The sequence below is a fragment of the Microcaecilia unicolor genome, chromosome 5 (assembly GCF_901765095.1).
Source record: "Microcaecilia unicolor chromosome 5, aMicUni1.1, whole genome shotgun sequence".
NCBI classification, from domain to species: domain Eukaryota; kingdom Metazoa; phylum Chordata; class Amphibia; order Gymnophiona; family Siphonopidae; genus Microcaecilia; species Microcaecilia unicolor.
The window spans coordinates 93,174,348-93,190,766 of record NC_044035.1 but is presented as its reverse complement, the minus strand read 5'-3'; the positions used below and the strand labels follow the sequence as shown (position 1 = coordinate 93,190,766).

Sequence of the window (16,419 nt, the reverse complement as noted above, 5' to 3'; positions counted from 1 at the left end):
CCATGAAAGAAAACAGCACCAATGGCCTTCAAGATTGAGATAGTAATCCTTTATTCATAAACCCACAATCCATGTTACGGCACTGAACACCTACGTCAGGGGTCAAATAATTGAGTATAAGTGTTCAAATATCACAAAAAAGGGAGGTCTTAACTTATACAGATATGGACCATGAAAGCTGCTGCTTCACTGCTCGGTAAAACACCATTTTCTGATGTCCGAGAACAGTGTTTTACCAATCGGTGAAGCAGCAGCTTTCATGGTCCATATGTGTAGAATTTTAAGACCTCCTCAAGTTTTTGTGTTTGAGAGTTTATACTCAATTATTTGACCCCTGATGCAGGTGTTCAGTTCTGAAACATGTCCTGTGTCATGTTTATGAATAAAAGATTACTTTAAATCTTGAAGGTGAGTGCTGTTTTCTTTGCTTCTGTTTGTGTATTTAGACCCTATCTGCATTGCTGTGATTATTACTCCATAGCAGTATGTGAGCACGGGGCTTGGCTAACGAAAAACAAATCATTAACCTGAAATTGATTGTAAAGTTTTAACCCCTAAAATATTTTTTAGTAATTGAAGGAAATATACTGAATTATCCCACTTGGTTCAGCTGACCGACTTGGGTAGAAGCAAACAGGTTATATTATGATCTTTGGTTCTTGTGCTTTTACAGAAGAAACTACAGCTGTAGCAGATTCTGAACTTTGTAATTGTTTTCGTTTTATATTGTTTACTGTTGAGGTGGATGTCTTGGTGGTATTTTTTTGTATGCCATTGATTCTCATCTCAACCCATTTCTCAGGGCGCACACAGCCATTTGGGTTTTCAGGATTCACTGCTTTCATTGTATGCAAATCACTCATCCACTTTCATTGTGGGTTTCATGAAAGTCCACATAGGATGTGCCCTGAGGTCTGGGTTGAGAAATACTGATTTAAGCATATAGATATTGAGGTAAGAGCATTTATTTTTAATGCATAATGTTACAATCGTTATTTTACAGATTTATACTTAAAACTGGAAGATGTGACCCATAAGTTCAACAAGCCCTGTATAATGGATGTAAAGATAGGCCAGAAAAGCTATGATCCTTATGCTTCAGTTGAGAAGATTCAGCAGCAGGTCAGCAAGTACCCACTAATGGAAGAGATTGGCTTCCTGGTGCTTGGCATGAGGGTAAGGTATTATTACTGTTTGGACTGACAGCCATTGTACTGGGTACACTAGATTTAACTAGTGCTATGTTGGTGGTACTGCATAAAAAAGGATCTTAAAAATAGATCGGTCTTACAGTTTGTACATTTTTATTCCTAAGCAGGTAACCCTAACATAAGCTCAGCAATATGAGGTCATTTTAGAAGCCTTTTGTGGCTTTTACACATGTAAACAATGGTATTTATATGTGTAAAAATTGCAGCATACACAGTTTGGAAGTGGGCATGTTTTGGGCAGGCCAGAAAAATGTATGTTTTGTAATTTTACAGTGGCAGTACATATATATTTTAAAGTTATTTTCCTTTAATCCTCCGTAATAGTTACAGCTAAATAAGTGTGAAAATCATGTAACACATGGCTCATGGAATTCTTTCTATTCCTTCTACCTGTGTGTTTAGCTGTATTGTTTCTGTGTGTCTTTGACAGGGGAGAGGCAGCTTGGTATAGTGGTGAGAGGTAGCTGTTGTAGGGTAGCTAGTTTTTGGAAGTTGAGGTCGTTTGTGGGGTAGGGGTTCTCTTTTACTGTATCTAAGTTTGTGTTGCAGGAACAGTCTAAGGTGGAGCAGTTTCTTATTTGAACGAAGAAAAACAAGTGGCAGACAACTTGGGAGACCACCTATAACTCACACCATATCAGCTCTGATAGAACTTGAGAATGTTCTTTGAACCATTAACCCCCTATTTCTAAAAAAAAAGTTGCTAAAAATTGCGCGCACAAATTTGGGCATGCGCCTAATTTATGCTCTTTTTCTTTGAATAAAGAGCTAATTAGCACCGATTGGCTTGTTAACCAATTATTGGAACTAATTTCCTCGTTTTTAGGCTTATTTACTTTAATTGAAATATGTGGGTAAATTTAGGTGCGCGATATCCACGCCTAACTTTACATGCGAGTTCAAAAAGGGGACTCAGAAATGGGAGGTTCTTTAGTGTCAGTAGCAGATGAATCCAAATATTGTGGGTTGTGATCATCTACCAGCAGGTAGAGAGAGAGAGAGTGATGAACTGCACTGTCTTGTAGGATGGAATGCTCCCTGGCCACTCAGTATTCTCTGTCTCCACTAGGAGGATGGATGGTCTCTAATGAGCTCCTAGTTTCACCAGTTGGCATCTCCTGTTCTGGGTCTCTCGGTTCAGTAGATCTTTGTGGTGTGCAGGTGAGCGGTGCTGCCTTTAGAGGGTACACCTGATGACCCCAGGTCCCTCTCTTGCCTTTTCTCTGTTTGCCTTCCTCGGTGTGGTGGAGCACCAACAGCAACAACAAAAAAAGGAGCCATTATGGCCCAGCCTTTGGGCGTTCAGTTTTTTTTTTTTTTTTTTTACTTCTGTTGGCTTCTTGAGATATACTGGTGATCTCAGTATTGGGGCTTGTAGAGGAGTGGGTAGCTGTTTGCCTTAAGCCATGTTGGGGTGCCGGACAGGACACCCATCGACTCCCTGGGGTGAGTGTTGGTTTCTTTTTCACTTTCTTACAGCTTACTGCAGTAGTGATTGAGCACTGCTCCCGCAGTGAAAGCAGCAAGCATTTTTGGGTGTGTCCTGCCGGCTGTGCTTGCGAGTGCTGTGTCCAAGAGGGCTATGCTTGTTTCCCACGCATGTGAAGCGTGGGCTTGTTTCTCTTGTGAAGCTGCCAGCAGCCATTTTGTTTACATGCAATCTGGGTGGTTCTACCAGTGCTTGCCATACTCGACCCTGCTTTGGCACTGCTCTCCCGGCTATCAACTTATACAGGGTTTTCTCTGGTTGAGGGGGGCATCTGTTTCATTCTCCCCCATGTTTTGTGCTTTCTTTTGGTGCAATGTTCCATGGTTAGAAGAACAAAAATATCCAGTCAGACTCCTTGCAGTGCCTGTTCTCCACTGGTTTGTGTGGTTCTTTATTTTCCAGTCTGTCCTTTCAGTCCTTGCATTGCAAAGGAAGTGGGATTCATGTGGGCTCCGATGGGGGATTTCTGGCCCTCCTTTTCCTTCTCGGTCAGATAGAGTCTGGTGGGCTGTCTGTTTCAATGCAAAGACAGGAGTTATAGGACGATGGTCTTGTGAGCCCTTTGGTTCCTGGATATTGCACGGCCCTGCTTGTGTTTCTGGGTTTCTCCGCTATGCCTGCTTCACTGTCCTAGTTTAGCCCTAAGATGGATGCTAGGCAGCTGCCTAGCCCCTTACAAGGCATGAAGCGATGCAGGATAGCTTCTCAGTTCAAGGGGTCTCCTCAGGAGTGATTCTGCCAGTGGTAAGATCACAGATTTTCCTAGTGCCTGTAGGGAGTTTTTTTTTCCCTTTCTTTCCATAGTTGATTGTCTGTTCTCTGTAATTTGGGAGACCGCAAAAAGTCTCGGGGCAGTTCACCAGGTATGCAGGGTCTTAAGAAGGGGACTGTTGAGTGTGCCTATATTCTTTCCCTTCAGATAGAGCCTTGGAATCCCTTCAGTTTTTAGCAGTGGACAGTTATTTCTTAAAACAAAAAAAACAAACAACCCACCTAGGCAATTTCTCTGTCCAGGAATTTTTTTACAAAGGAGTTTAGTATGGACTGCAGCTTGGTGTCTTGGCTGCATGTGTTTTTGGAAGGTATTTTTCTGAACCTACAGTCCTGTTCACATATCTCTTTTGATCTCCATGGACTTTCTCTGGGTACTATGTTAGACAGGACTTGGAGCACTAGAATAGTTGTTTTTTTTTGTTGTCTTTTTTCTGGATGGTGGCTGGCTTTCCCCTGAGGGTCTCAGGCTGATTTATGCATATTACTGGGTGCTGGGAACCTCAGCCCTATTTCTCATGAGGCATAATTTAATTCCCTCTCTTTTCTACCTGAGCTGGCATGCCTCCCTGGAGGGTGTTATTCTGGTCGTGAGCCCTTGAGCCGAGGCCTAATATAGGGTTTTGGCCTAGGGTAAACCAAACAGGCACTATGCACTACCCCAGCCACCAAGCCCGGCAGACACACAACACCAACTAGCACCACCAGAAAATGGGAGATAGGCCATGAGGCCTGCCTGAATGCTCTATCGGGAACCCACACGCACAGAGTCCAAGCATGTGGGCCTCACGGCCAAACCGCTAACGAAGAATGCAAGGGAAAAGGGACTGACAAACGTTCCTACAGGAAACACAAGGTTGTGCCACAGGCAATCAAGGATAAAGGAAGCCACACAAGAGAACACTCCAGGCTGTACCATACAGCACACAAGGGAAAGGGAAAGCCACCTAAGAATACACAATGCTAACCTCACAGCAAACAGGGATAAAGGGAACTGCTATATAGGAATACACAAAGCTGTGCCACACAGCACTGAAAGGTAAAAGGAATCCACACACAAGAATGTACAAGGCTGGCCTCACAACATGAAGGGATAAAGGGAACTGCTATACAGGAATACACAAGGCTGTGCCACATAGCACTTAAAGGGAAAGATAAGCAAACAGAGAACGTTGCCTTAACACACACAGAACAGATGAGGAGCAGTGCTCACCAGAAACATGATACAGACACAGCAAAGAAGGAATAAAAACAGGCTAAAGGAAAAGACAGCTTCAAAACACAGCCTGCCAGAAGCAGGGCTTACACTGTAGACAAAGGGTTAACACAGAGGAAAGGGAAACTTAAACCAACAAACTGGAACGATACAAGGGACAAGCTTACCACAAACAATACAACACCAGCCAAGCAGAGAATAGACCCAGGTGCAGTGTAGTGAGGCAATCAAGCACACGCTGGGAACACCCAGCGCTCACACAGAATCTACAAGCTACAAGGAGAGAAAGCAAATCTCCAACATAAACACAGTGTGCACTAGCACAAAAAGAGAGAGAGGAAAGCTGGCTTCAGCTGACAGCAATCAAACGCTAAAGCAAGAGAGGTAAAGAGAAGCAGGCTTAAGTAGATCAGGCTTCTGACGTCTGCTGCTTCAGCCGTCAGCTCAGCCCCTGACAAGCCAATCAGGAGCGAGTCCCAAACATTCCCCTTGCCTGTCTAGCAGAATCATAACAGAGGGAATATGTAGGGCGATGACGTGTCTTCCTTGCATATCTTTTCAGCGCACTACCATTTCCATGTCTCCGCTCGGTCTCCTAAGATCCACAAATCTCTTCAGTTGCCCCCGGGACGACCTATAGTCTTGGGGATAGGATTGGTTTTGGAATCTTTGTTGGATCTTTATATCTTGAAGTCTAAAGTTCCTAAGTCTGTCATATGTGAAAGACACTGCAGATATAATTTTTTTTTCTGCAATCTTGTCAATTGGTTCCTGGTCAACACGCTACTTGTAACCATAGATATCACAGCTCTTTAACCCATTAGTGCCCAATGTTCCCATATGGGATTTTATTATGGGAACATTGGGCACTAATGGGTTAAATCAACTTCCGTCAGGTTTTTTTTTTTTTTTTTTTTTGCAATTTAAGGGCACAGCGATGGGAGCCACTATGGCCCCCACTTTGGCATGTTTGTATGTTTCTAGGTTTAAGGAACTACATTTGTAATACCTCTGTATATGGAAACGTACTATTTATGATATTTTTTTCAGTATGGCTGGGAACTGAGAGTGAATTCAAGGATTTAAATTTTTTTTTTTTTTTTTTTTTTTTTTACATTGGCTTAATTCTTGTAATCCCCATTTACAATTCTTTGCATCTAAAAGTTATCAAGCTTTACCTTTTTTGGATATTTTTTAATTCGCCTTCAGCAGTCTATTTGTTACTACGTTATAAGGAAAGACTCAGATTGCAACACCTTTCTGTATTATTCCAGTCTTCATCCTAAACATCTCAGAGAGAATTTGCCAGTCGGACAGTTTTTCATTTGATGTCTGTGCCCTGACATTGATTTTAAACAAGAAGCTGAAATCATGAAGTTGAGATTTCTGAAACGGGGGTATCTACCTAAGGTGATACATAACTAACAAACAAACAAACAAGCAAGCAAGCGTTATATACTAACAGGGACTTATTGTTGCAGCCCACCTGAAAATCACAAGTCTGGTTTAGTATGCATCCTTCCTTATTCAGATTTGGGGTTTCAAATTAAATGCATTATTAAAGACAATTGGTTTATTTTACAAGCAGCTTGATGTCGGAAGAAGAGCTCACACCAACTTCAAGAACAAACAACCTACAGCACAAGAGGTCAAATAGACCCGTAAACATTCTGGCAAAAAATATACAATAGCGAATGGATGATACAAACGAACTCCATACATTACCTCTCTAGCTGGGACAAAAGATGCAGAAGCATCCTAGACGAAATAGCACCACTACAAACAAGAACATCACAAAGACATATCTCGATACCATGGTTCAACGACGAACTGAAAAAACTAAAAACACAATCCACGAAATTTGAAAGAGCATAGGAAAAAAAAAAAAGACGAACACACACTCAACGCTTGGAAACTACAAAGAAAATACAAATATGCAACAAGACAGGCCAAAAGGTCATACTACAGAACCAAAATAGGACCAGACTACAAAGACACAAAGAAACTATACCAACTTGTAAACAAATTACTAGATACCACCCCGGTCACCATGACCAACACAGACATACCATCCACAGACAAACTTGCCAAATATTTCAATGAAAAAATTGTAAACCTACGTAACACACTTCCTCTTGACAATACTGATATCGAAAATTTTATCAACGGTCTGGACCCAACCCCAGGAGAGAATACCCAGCGGACCGATCCTGGTCAAACTTTGCACTCCTCACCACCGAAAGTCACCCAGGCAATTCATAAGTTCTCAGTCACTCAGTGCAAATTGGATACGTGCCCCAGCTACCTAATAAAATCTGCTCCCGACCACTTCATAGGAGACCTCACATCCCACCTAAACTACCTAGAATAGAGTAGGATGTTGGGTATTATTAGGAAAGGTATGGAGAACAGGTGTGAGGATGTTATAATGCTGTTGTATCGCTCCATGGTGCGACCGCACCTTGAGTATTGTGTTCAATTCTAGTCGCCGCATCTCAAGAAAGATATAGTAGAATTGGAAAAGGTGCAGCGAAGGGCGACTAAAATGATAGCGGGGATGGGACGACTTCCCTATGAAGAAAGATTAAGGAGGCAAGGGCTATTCAGCTTGGAGAAGAGACGGCTGAGGGGAGACATGATAGAGGTGTATAAAATAATGAGTGGAGTGGAACAGGTGGATGTGAAGCGTCTGTTCACACTTTCCAAAAATACTAGGACTAGGGGGCATGCGATGAAACTACAGTGTAGTAAATTTAAAACAAATCGGAGAAAAGTTTTCTTCACCCAACGTATAATTAAACTCTGGAATTCGTTGCCGGAGAACGTGGTGAAGGCGGTTAGCTTAGCAGAGTTTAAAAAGGGGTTGGACGGTTTCCTAAAGGACAAGTCCATAAACCACTACTAAATGGACTTGGGAAACATCCACAATTCCAGGAATAACATGTATAGAATGTTTGTACGTTTGGGAAGCTTGCCAGGTGCCCTTGGCCTGGATTGGCCGCTGTCGTGGACAGGATGCTGGGCTCGATGGACCCTTGGTCTTTTCCCAGTATGGCATTACTTATGTACTTATGTACTCCAACAAGGTCTCTTCCCAAAGGAAAATGGCAACATCCTACTCACTCCTATTCCTAAAGACACCAAGAAAAAGACAAGCGAAGTCGCCAATTGCTGCCCAGTAGCATCTATCCCGCTAGCAGTCAAATTGATGGAAAGCATGGTAACCAAGCAACTCTGCGATTACATAAATAAATTCTCAATCCTACATGAATCACAATCAGGATTTCATCCCCTCCATAGCACTGAGACAGTACTCATTACACTCCTGGCCAAATTCAAACAGGAAATAGCAACAGGTAAAAGCATTATCCTCCTTCAATTTGACATGTCCAGTGCATTCGACATGGTAAACCATAACATACTACTAAGACTCCTAGACTACTTTGGTATTGGTGGAAACATACTTAGCTGGATCAAGGGTTTCCTAACCACTAGAACGTACCAAGTGAAATCAAACTCAAACATTTCATCACCGTGGAAAGCCGACTGTGGAGTACCTCAAGGATCACCACTATCACCAACCCTCTTCAACCTAATGACACCACTAGCCAAGTTTTTATCCAATAATGGCCTCAACCCATTCATCTATGCAGTTGACGTCACAATATATATATACCATACAAAAAAGACCTGACAGAAATCACCAATGAAATCAAACTCAGCCTAAACATCATGAACTCATGGGCAAACGCATTTCAACTAAAACTAAATACAGATAAAACACACTGCTTCATCCTCTCATCCCAATACAACACAAACAAACCCACAATTATGAACACCCCAGACTACACCCTCCCTGTTGTAGACAGCCTGAAAATCCTCGGTGTTACTATTGACCGTAACCTTACACTTGAGAGCCAAGTTAAATCTACAACCAAGAAAATGTTCAACTCAATGTGGAAACTCAAAACGCGTGAAACCTTTCTTCCCGAGGGAAACATTTCGCAGCCTGGTACAATCAATGGTACTAAGCAATGCAGATTACTGCAATGGAATCTACGTGGGATGCAAAGAACAACTCATAAAGAAACTTCAGACTGCTCAAAATACAGCAGCCAGGCTTATATTTGGCAAAGCATGATACGAAAGCGCCAAACCACTCGGAGAAAAACTACACTGGCTACCAATCAAAGAATGTATCGCTTTCAAAGTCTGCACCTTGGTCCATAAAATCATCTACGGTGCAGCCCCGGGATACATGACAGACCTCATAGACCTACCAATAAGAAATACAATCAGATCAACATGAACATACCTAAACCTCCACTACCCAAGCTGTAAAGGACTCAAATACAAATCAACCTATGCATCCAGCTTCTCCTACATAAGCACACAACTGTGGAACACACTATCGAAAGCTGTGAAAACCATGTACGACCACCTGACCTTCCGGAAAGCACTAAAAACCAACTTGTTCAAAAAGACATACCCATCTGACCCAACCTAAGTGCCTAACCTCGCAACACAACAAAACCAAAGCTCGTAATAGATTCTGTGCAATTCTTCCCCTCTACGATTCCCCAATGTGCCTATAACACATGAACCTTATTCGTCTACTTCAACTCTGTATTTGTTTCACTACCGGAAATGGCGATTGCCTCTGTGGTATTATGTAAGCCACATTGAGCCTGCAAATAGGTGGGAAAATGTGGGATACAAATGTAACAAATAAATAAAATGTGTTTAAGGATGTTCTGCGGTTTGCCTTTTCAAGAGGTTTAAATCTACAAGATTGTCTTACCAGTTCTAGTTTTGAGCCTTACAATACTTTGAACTGCAGTACACCTAATGGACATACATTGCACTGGTATGTAAATATACCAATTCAGTCACAGAAGTATGTAATCCGACTTTAAAGTTAAAATTCAAGTTGAAGGGAAGTATGGACTGTTCAACTCGGGGAGTAGTATATATGATACATTGTCCTTGTTCTAAAATGCAGAGCGGCCACACTATCACCCATTAGGGTGCAAATTGTTGAACATTTAAGACTCATTAGAACAAATCAAATCCGGCGGTTTTGGGAACTGCAGCTGTGCCTTCCTGTGTTGGGGAGGAGTGGCCTAGTGGTTAGAGTGGTGGACTTTGGTCCTGGGGAACTGGGTTCGATTCCCACTGCAGGCACAGGCAGCTCCTTGTGACTCTGGGCAAGTCACTTAACCCTCCATTGCCCCAGGTACAAAATAAGTACCTGTATATAATATGTAAGCCGCATTGAACCTGCTATGAGTGGGAAAGCGTGGGGTACAAATGTAAGAAAAAAAAAACCCCTGGAATTCATTGCTGGAGAACGTAGTGAAGGTGGTTAGCTTGGCAGAGTTTAAAAAGGGGTTGGACGGTTTCCTAAAGGACAAGTCCATAGACCGCTACTAAATGGACTTGGGAAAAATCCACAATTTCGGAAATAAGATGTATAAAATGTTTGTACGTTTGGGTAGCTTGCCAGGTGCCCTTGACCTGGATTGGCCGCTTTCGGGGGACAGGATGCTGGGCTTGATGGACCTTTTCCCAGTATGGCATTACTTATGTACTTAAGTACTAACTCATATTGCAACTAATCCACAAAGAAAACTTATCTAGTTTTCCCAGAGACATTTCATGTATTGTTCCGATCGGTTGGAGGCATCTTTTGGAGTATCTGTGCTATTCCCCCCCCCCCCCCCCCCCTCCCAACTTCAGGACTGCTTTGCTACATCCCACAAGTATCTGGATTAATCTGCTGCTGATGCTAAGGAATTAAAAATGATCTTACCTGATAATGTTCTTTCCTTTAGTCGCAGCAGGTGAATCCAGAGGCCCAACCTGGTGACTTATCGGTTACTTCTGTTTTGTTGACTTGGTTGCTGCATTATTTTTCCCAATGTTGGCGTTTCTCTGATTTGTTTGGAACACTTTAAATGATTTGGTTATGGATATCGCTTTTCCTTGTGGGGAAGGAGAAATGTTATAATTCTGTTTCCTTCTGCTTTGTTATGAGAGATACTGACTGACCAGGGAGCATGCTATTCTATAAGACAGTGCAGTTTAGTGCACGCTCTCTCCACATTCTGCTAGATGGTCACAACTCACAAGTATCTGGATTCATCTGCTGAGAATAAAGGAAAGAAAATGATCAGGTAAGAGAAATTTTTCGGTCATGGGCGGAACAGGGGTGTTCCAAACATTTATTTGCATTACAGAACGAGGGGGACTATGCACATAAATTAGGCACATACACTTGTACTACTTTTCAGTTGGTGTAAATGGCCTTGTTTAAAGTTAGGCACAATTCCCAAGCGTAAGTGCTGTTTTATAAGCTGCGCCTAACTTGGCTTATAGAATGGCACTTTTTTTGGCACCATATATAGAATTCACCCCTAAGTATATAGGATTTGGCATTTCACAAATGTTTGGACCCCTGCTGGAACTGTGTTGGGTCATGTATTAGACAATAATAATAAATTTTTGAACCAAGGTAGTCTCCTAAATTGTCAGTTCCTCTCATTCATCATTGCTGATTTTCTTTTGGTCTTCTCTGGGGACCCCTTCTCTTTCCTTTTTGTCAGGGTTTCCTATTTCACATACAGTGGAAAACATAGTTTGTCAAATCTGAGCAAAAATGACGCTGCAGAAGGTCTGTTCTTTTTTTTTTTTTTTCCAACCCAGCAGAATTGTAAAGAAATAAAGGGTCAAGAAAGTTAGTCCTTGGAGAATTATTTTGCCCCAAGTTTAACAGAATAGGATCAAATTTGGCATGGAGTAAAAATAGTCAAGTTACACTGAGTTCATTTTATGAAAACTGTTGATTTATTCTGTTGATATGGGTTGGTATATTGGATAATCCATGTGCACCTGCCAAAGGTTGTGGTTTGGGTTTGATCTTTTTTGCATGATTCTGTTTCAAGTCTGTTCTAATAAAATGCAACAATAATAATAATAATAAAAAAAAGTTGAGCTCAAAAATGATCAGACTGAGAGGGTTTGAGGGGAAATAAGCTAACCTAGTATATTTCTGTGGGAGAAGCAGCTCCAGCTTCTGCAGCATAAAAGTGATAAGTTTTGTGATGTGGAAGTGTTATATTTCACTTATCTTAACAAGCTACTGTGTATGTGGTGGGGTTTTCTGGTACTCAGTCTAGAACTTTTAAGATAGAGTGGGTTATAAATTTTAAATTAATAAGACTACCCCTGATGTCTCTCCAACCCTCCTCCCCACATGAACAGATGCCCTTCTTGTCTGTCCTGTAAGTCAAACTCACAGAAGCATTAGCTGTACTCATACATACATATGTGCATCTGTGAAAGTGTTGAATTCCATGAGCCATACTCCATATGCTTAAAACTATTTAACCAAAACAATCTTTGCAATGATTAAAAATCGCCCTCCACAGTTTGTTCTCTCTATCTTTTATCATACAGTAGTAGTCTGAGTGGGGCCCTCTTCCCCTGCCCCTAGTGCAGTCAAGAGCTACCAGTGTGGCCCTGCAACAGAAGCTTGCCCTGCTTTAGTTGATAGTTTTATTTTTGCAAAAGACACTCTTTACAGGAGGTGATTTGTTGGACTTTAATGGAATAGAAATACCAAGTAGATCAACAGCATATTTGGGGTTCTTTTTAAACATTCATGAGCTCCTTGTGTATAAAAAACATTTGTCGACATACCCAATGAACACCAAGTAAGATTCGTTTTAAGCAAATTAGTATTTCGATCTGATAGTTTATCTTCACAACATTCTAATGTTTTACCTCATCATTTGAGTAGGCTGAAAATGCTATTCTATCTTGTGCTTTTCCAGTGATGCTTGAATCCAGTATTACTAAGGCAAATACTTTCAAGTGATTTAATGCTGTAGTATATCTGCTTTAAGAACCTGCTCAATTTGTTCTACAATTAAAAGAACAAATTCATATACTACTTTTATTATTAACGTGGGTTTTTTTTTGTGGCATTATAAATCCCTGTGTTGCCACCAAGTTTGAAGGTTATGATTTAAGTGCTTTTTTTTTTAAACCTTTCTGATCTTCTTACTTAAAGCAAGCACTAAATATGACAGATTTGTTGACTGCATGCAACTTGTACATAACAGATTTTGGTAGTGAGATACAAACAAAAAATGTAAATTCTGATGCAGGAATTGCCAGACCATTGAACATGGGAAGATGCTTAATTTTTGCTCAGTTTCCTTCATAAACATATGTGCACTGTAAGAAATCAAGCCAGTCGTAAGTGGTGTTTTTTTTTTTAACCAATAAAAATAGAGCTCTTAACATGTTAACCAAGAACAATAGAGCTCTTACATGTGAGATTTGCCTGGAATATATATAGTGATAACTAGTTTACCTTTCAGAAAGCTGTGTGCCTTGAAATTGCAGTGGTTAACATTCATTTTTCAAAAGTTGAGAACTATTATAGAAAGTAGAGAATGACAAGGGGACAGTGTGTGTCCCCACGAGCTCTGTCCCTGCGAGCTCAGTCTGACCCCCCTCTGCACAAGTCTCAAACAGTTATGATTTTATATTTAAATAATTAAAGTATAAAAAAACAATATTCTATACAACCATCATTGATAAATCACAAACAATAATACAGAGCAAGGATCGACAAAACCCTCATCTCCCTTCCCCCTCCTCCTTCAGAAACATTCTCTCCACCATCGGGAAAACTGAACAAGCCAAATTCCTACAGAATGCTGCATAGAAAATTAATTCTAACAGAATACTTCCGTTATGCGCACAGAACACAAATGCCAAATACAGAATAGCTGAACAAAAATGATAATCATAAACCAAAATCTCAAGAAGCCACACTTTGCATGTAGTACAACACCAAAGAAATAGAAAGAGATGCATTTCCTACTATACTTTGCAAAATATAAAAATCAGGGATGGTGTTGGGAGAGTGCCACTAGGGCAACTGTCCCCTGGCCAGAGAGCCCTAAGCCTGCTGGAAGCTGTAGACACAGCCTGGTAGTGCACGTTGGGATCCCCTCCCAAATTTCTGCCCTGGGCCCTGTTCTTTCCTGTTTTTCTTCTTATCTGTCCCATCATACTTTGTGTATACTCTGGTGGATCCTCCTCCATTTCTATCCCACTATCAGTTGGTGTACCTCAGGGATCTGTCCTGGGACCTCTTCTTTTCTCCATCTATACTCTTTCCCTTGGTACTCTGATCTCATCTCGTGGTTTTCAGTATAATCTTTATGCTGGTGACTCCCAGATCTACCTCTCCACACCAGAAATCTCAGCAGGAATCCAGGCCAAAGTATCAGCCTGCCTGTCTGCTGCCTGGATGTCTCACTGCCATCTGAAACTAAACATGACCAAGAGTGAGCTTCTTATTGTTCCCCCTTAACCAACCCTCATCCTCCCTGTCTCATCAGCTCGTAACCTTGGGGTCATGTTCGACTCCTCTCTCTCCTTCTGTGCACATATTCAGCAGACTGCTAAAACCTGTCGTTTCTTTCTCTCTAGTATCACCAAAATCCGCCCTTTCCTTTCTGAGCACACTACCAGAACCCTTATCTACACTGTTATCACCTCTTAGACTATTGCAACTTAGTTCTCCCAGGTCTCCCACTTAGCCATCTCTTTCCGCTTCAATCTGTTCAAAATTCTGCTGCACAACTCATATTCCGCTAGTGTTGCTATGCTCATATTAGCCCTCTCCTCGAGTCACTTCACTGGCTCCCTATCCATTTCTGCATACAGTTCATACTCCACTTATTGACATACAAGTGCATTCACTCTGCAGCTCCTCAGTACCTCTCCACTCTCATCTCTTCCTACACTCCTCCCCGGGAACGCCGTTCACTGGGTAAATTTCTCTTATCTGCACCCTTCTCCACCGTTAACTCCAGACTCTGCTTCTTTTATCTTGCTACACCATATGCCTGGAATAGACTTCCTGAGCAAGTACGTCATGCTCCATCTCTGGCTGTCTTCAAATCTAAGCTAAAAGCCCACCTTTTTGATTCTGCTTTTTAACTCCTAACCCTTACTCACTTGTTCAGTACCCTTATTTTATCACCCCCCTCTCCACCTTAGTAATTCCATTATCTCTTATTTGTCCTGTTTGTCCTAACTAGATTGTAAGCTCTGTTGAGCAGGGACTGTCTCTTCACGTTCAAGTGTACAGTGCTGCGTACGTCTAGTAGCGCTATAGAAATAAGTAGTAGTAGTAGATCCCCAGCCATGTCTTAACACCAGCTCTGGCAGGGTACACATTTCAAATCTGATGTATTCAAATCACAGAAAATAAAATTTATTTTTTTCTACCTTTGTGTGGTCATTTTATATTTCCAATCATGTTGGTCTGTTTTCTTCTGTCTTAACTCACACACCAGAGTCTCCTGTCCATTTTATATTTCGTCTTTCTCCATCCTTACTATCTATCTTCCATTTCTGTGTCCCTGTCTTTCCCCATGTTCAACATCTCCCTTCTCTGTGTCTCTTATGCTTACCTGTCCAGCATCTCCCCTATGCCCATATCCCCGCATCCATCATCACAACTCTGTCCCTATCCCTCCCCCTGTGTCCAGCATCATTCTTCTGTCCCTATGCCTCCAAGTCCAGCATCTTCCTCCTGTATTCTTATTCTTTCCCAATATCTAGCATCGTCCCTGTGTCCATATACCCTCTCCAGGATCTGGCATTGCCCCTCTTTGTTACTTCCCTATGCTCCCCTCCATGCCAAGTGTTTGCCCTCTGTTTCTGTATACCTCCCTGTGTCCGGCATCTGCCCTCTGTTCCTCCCCCACACCAATGTGTGTGTGTCTTCTTCCAGCCATTTCCCATCCAACTTCCCTGCCCCTCCCCCCCCCCCCCCCCCCCCCAAGCATCTGGCTCACATACCCTCCATGTCTTCTTTCAGCTGTGTGTTTGGTATTTGAATCCTTCCATCATTCCCTTGGTTCGGCACCTTTCCCTTCCCTTCTGTCAAGCAGCCCCCCTCCCCAAGGATCCTGCACTTTCTTTTCCCCCCTCCCTCTAGCCATATTGCTAACTCTACGTTATTGAGCTGCCCAACATCTATTCCCAGAGGTCTGCTCCAGGGCTTTCCCTCTGCCAGGTCCTTCTGCCTTCTGATTCAACTTTCTGTGTTTGCAAAACAGGCAACAGGGAGCTCGCTGTAGGCATGCTAACTGTTTAGTGCACGCTAACGATAGGACCCTTTTTACTAAGCTGCACTGTAGGCGCGCAAAGGTTTTAGTGGGTGTGTCTAAGTTTGTACCTGAGGCAATAGAATTAAGTGGCTTGCTCATGATCACAAGGAGCTATAGTAGGGTATGAACCAAGTTACATGCTTGTCAACCTGGTACTCTTACTTTTCTCATCCAGCTTTGAAAATCACTGGATTAGAGAGTTCAGTTTTCTCCTCTGGTTTCTTATGGAAAAAGAAATCCTGCAGGCTCCTAGAAACACTTACGATTTTTTCCAACCCTGGTGTTTTAGAATATATGGCTACGTTTTTATTCTAGTTTACCTCCTAATTCTATAAACTTGTGCACCCAAATATAGATTTGCTCATGCAATTTATAGAATAAGGTTAGTTTGCATGCATTTAAATTTATTAATTGGCTGTTAATTGGAGTTGTCACTTAATTGGCTTTAATTTGTGTTAGTTGGCACCAGGTTAGCAGTTGTGTGTGCAACTGCCCTTAGTTGCTTCTCTTGACGCTGTGCGTGCAAATTCC

The 16,419-nt window shown here is 41.9% G+C and overlaps 1 protein-coding gene across 1 annotated transcript in view; it reads left to right on the top strand.

Annotated features, from left to right (window-relative positions):
- Positions 1-16,419, top strand: part of IPMK (inositol polyphosphate multikinase) — a 114,125-nt gene that overhangs the window by 35,767 nt on the left and 61,939 nt on the right. Inside the window, exon 4 of the mRNA XM_030203100.1 lies at positions 1,004-1,176. Within this exon, the coding sequence (XP_030058960.1) occupies positions 1,004-1,176 (173 nt within the window). The remainder of the gene's footprint in view (positions 1-1,003; positions 1,177-16,419) is intronic.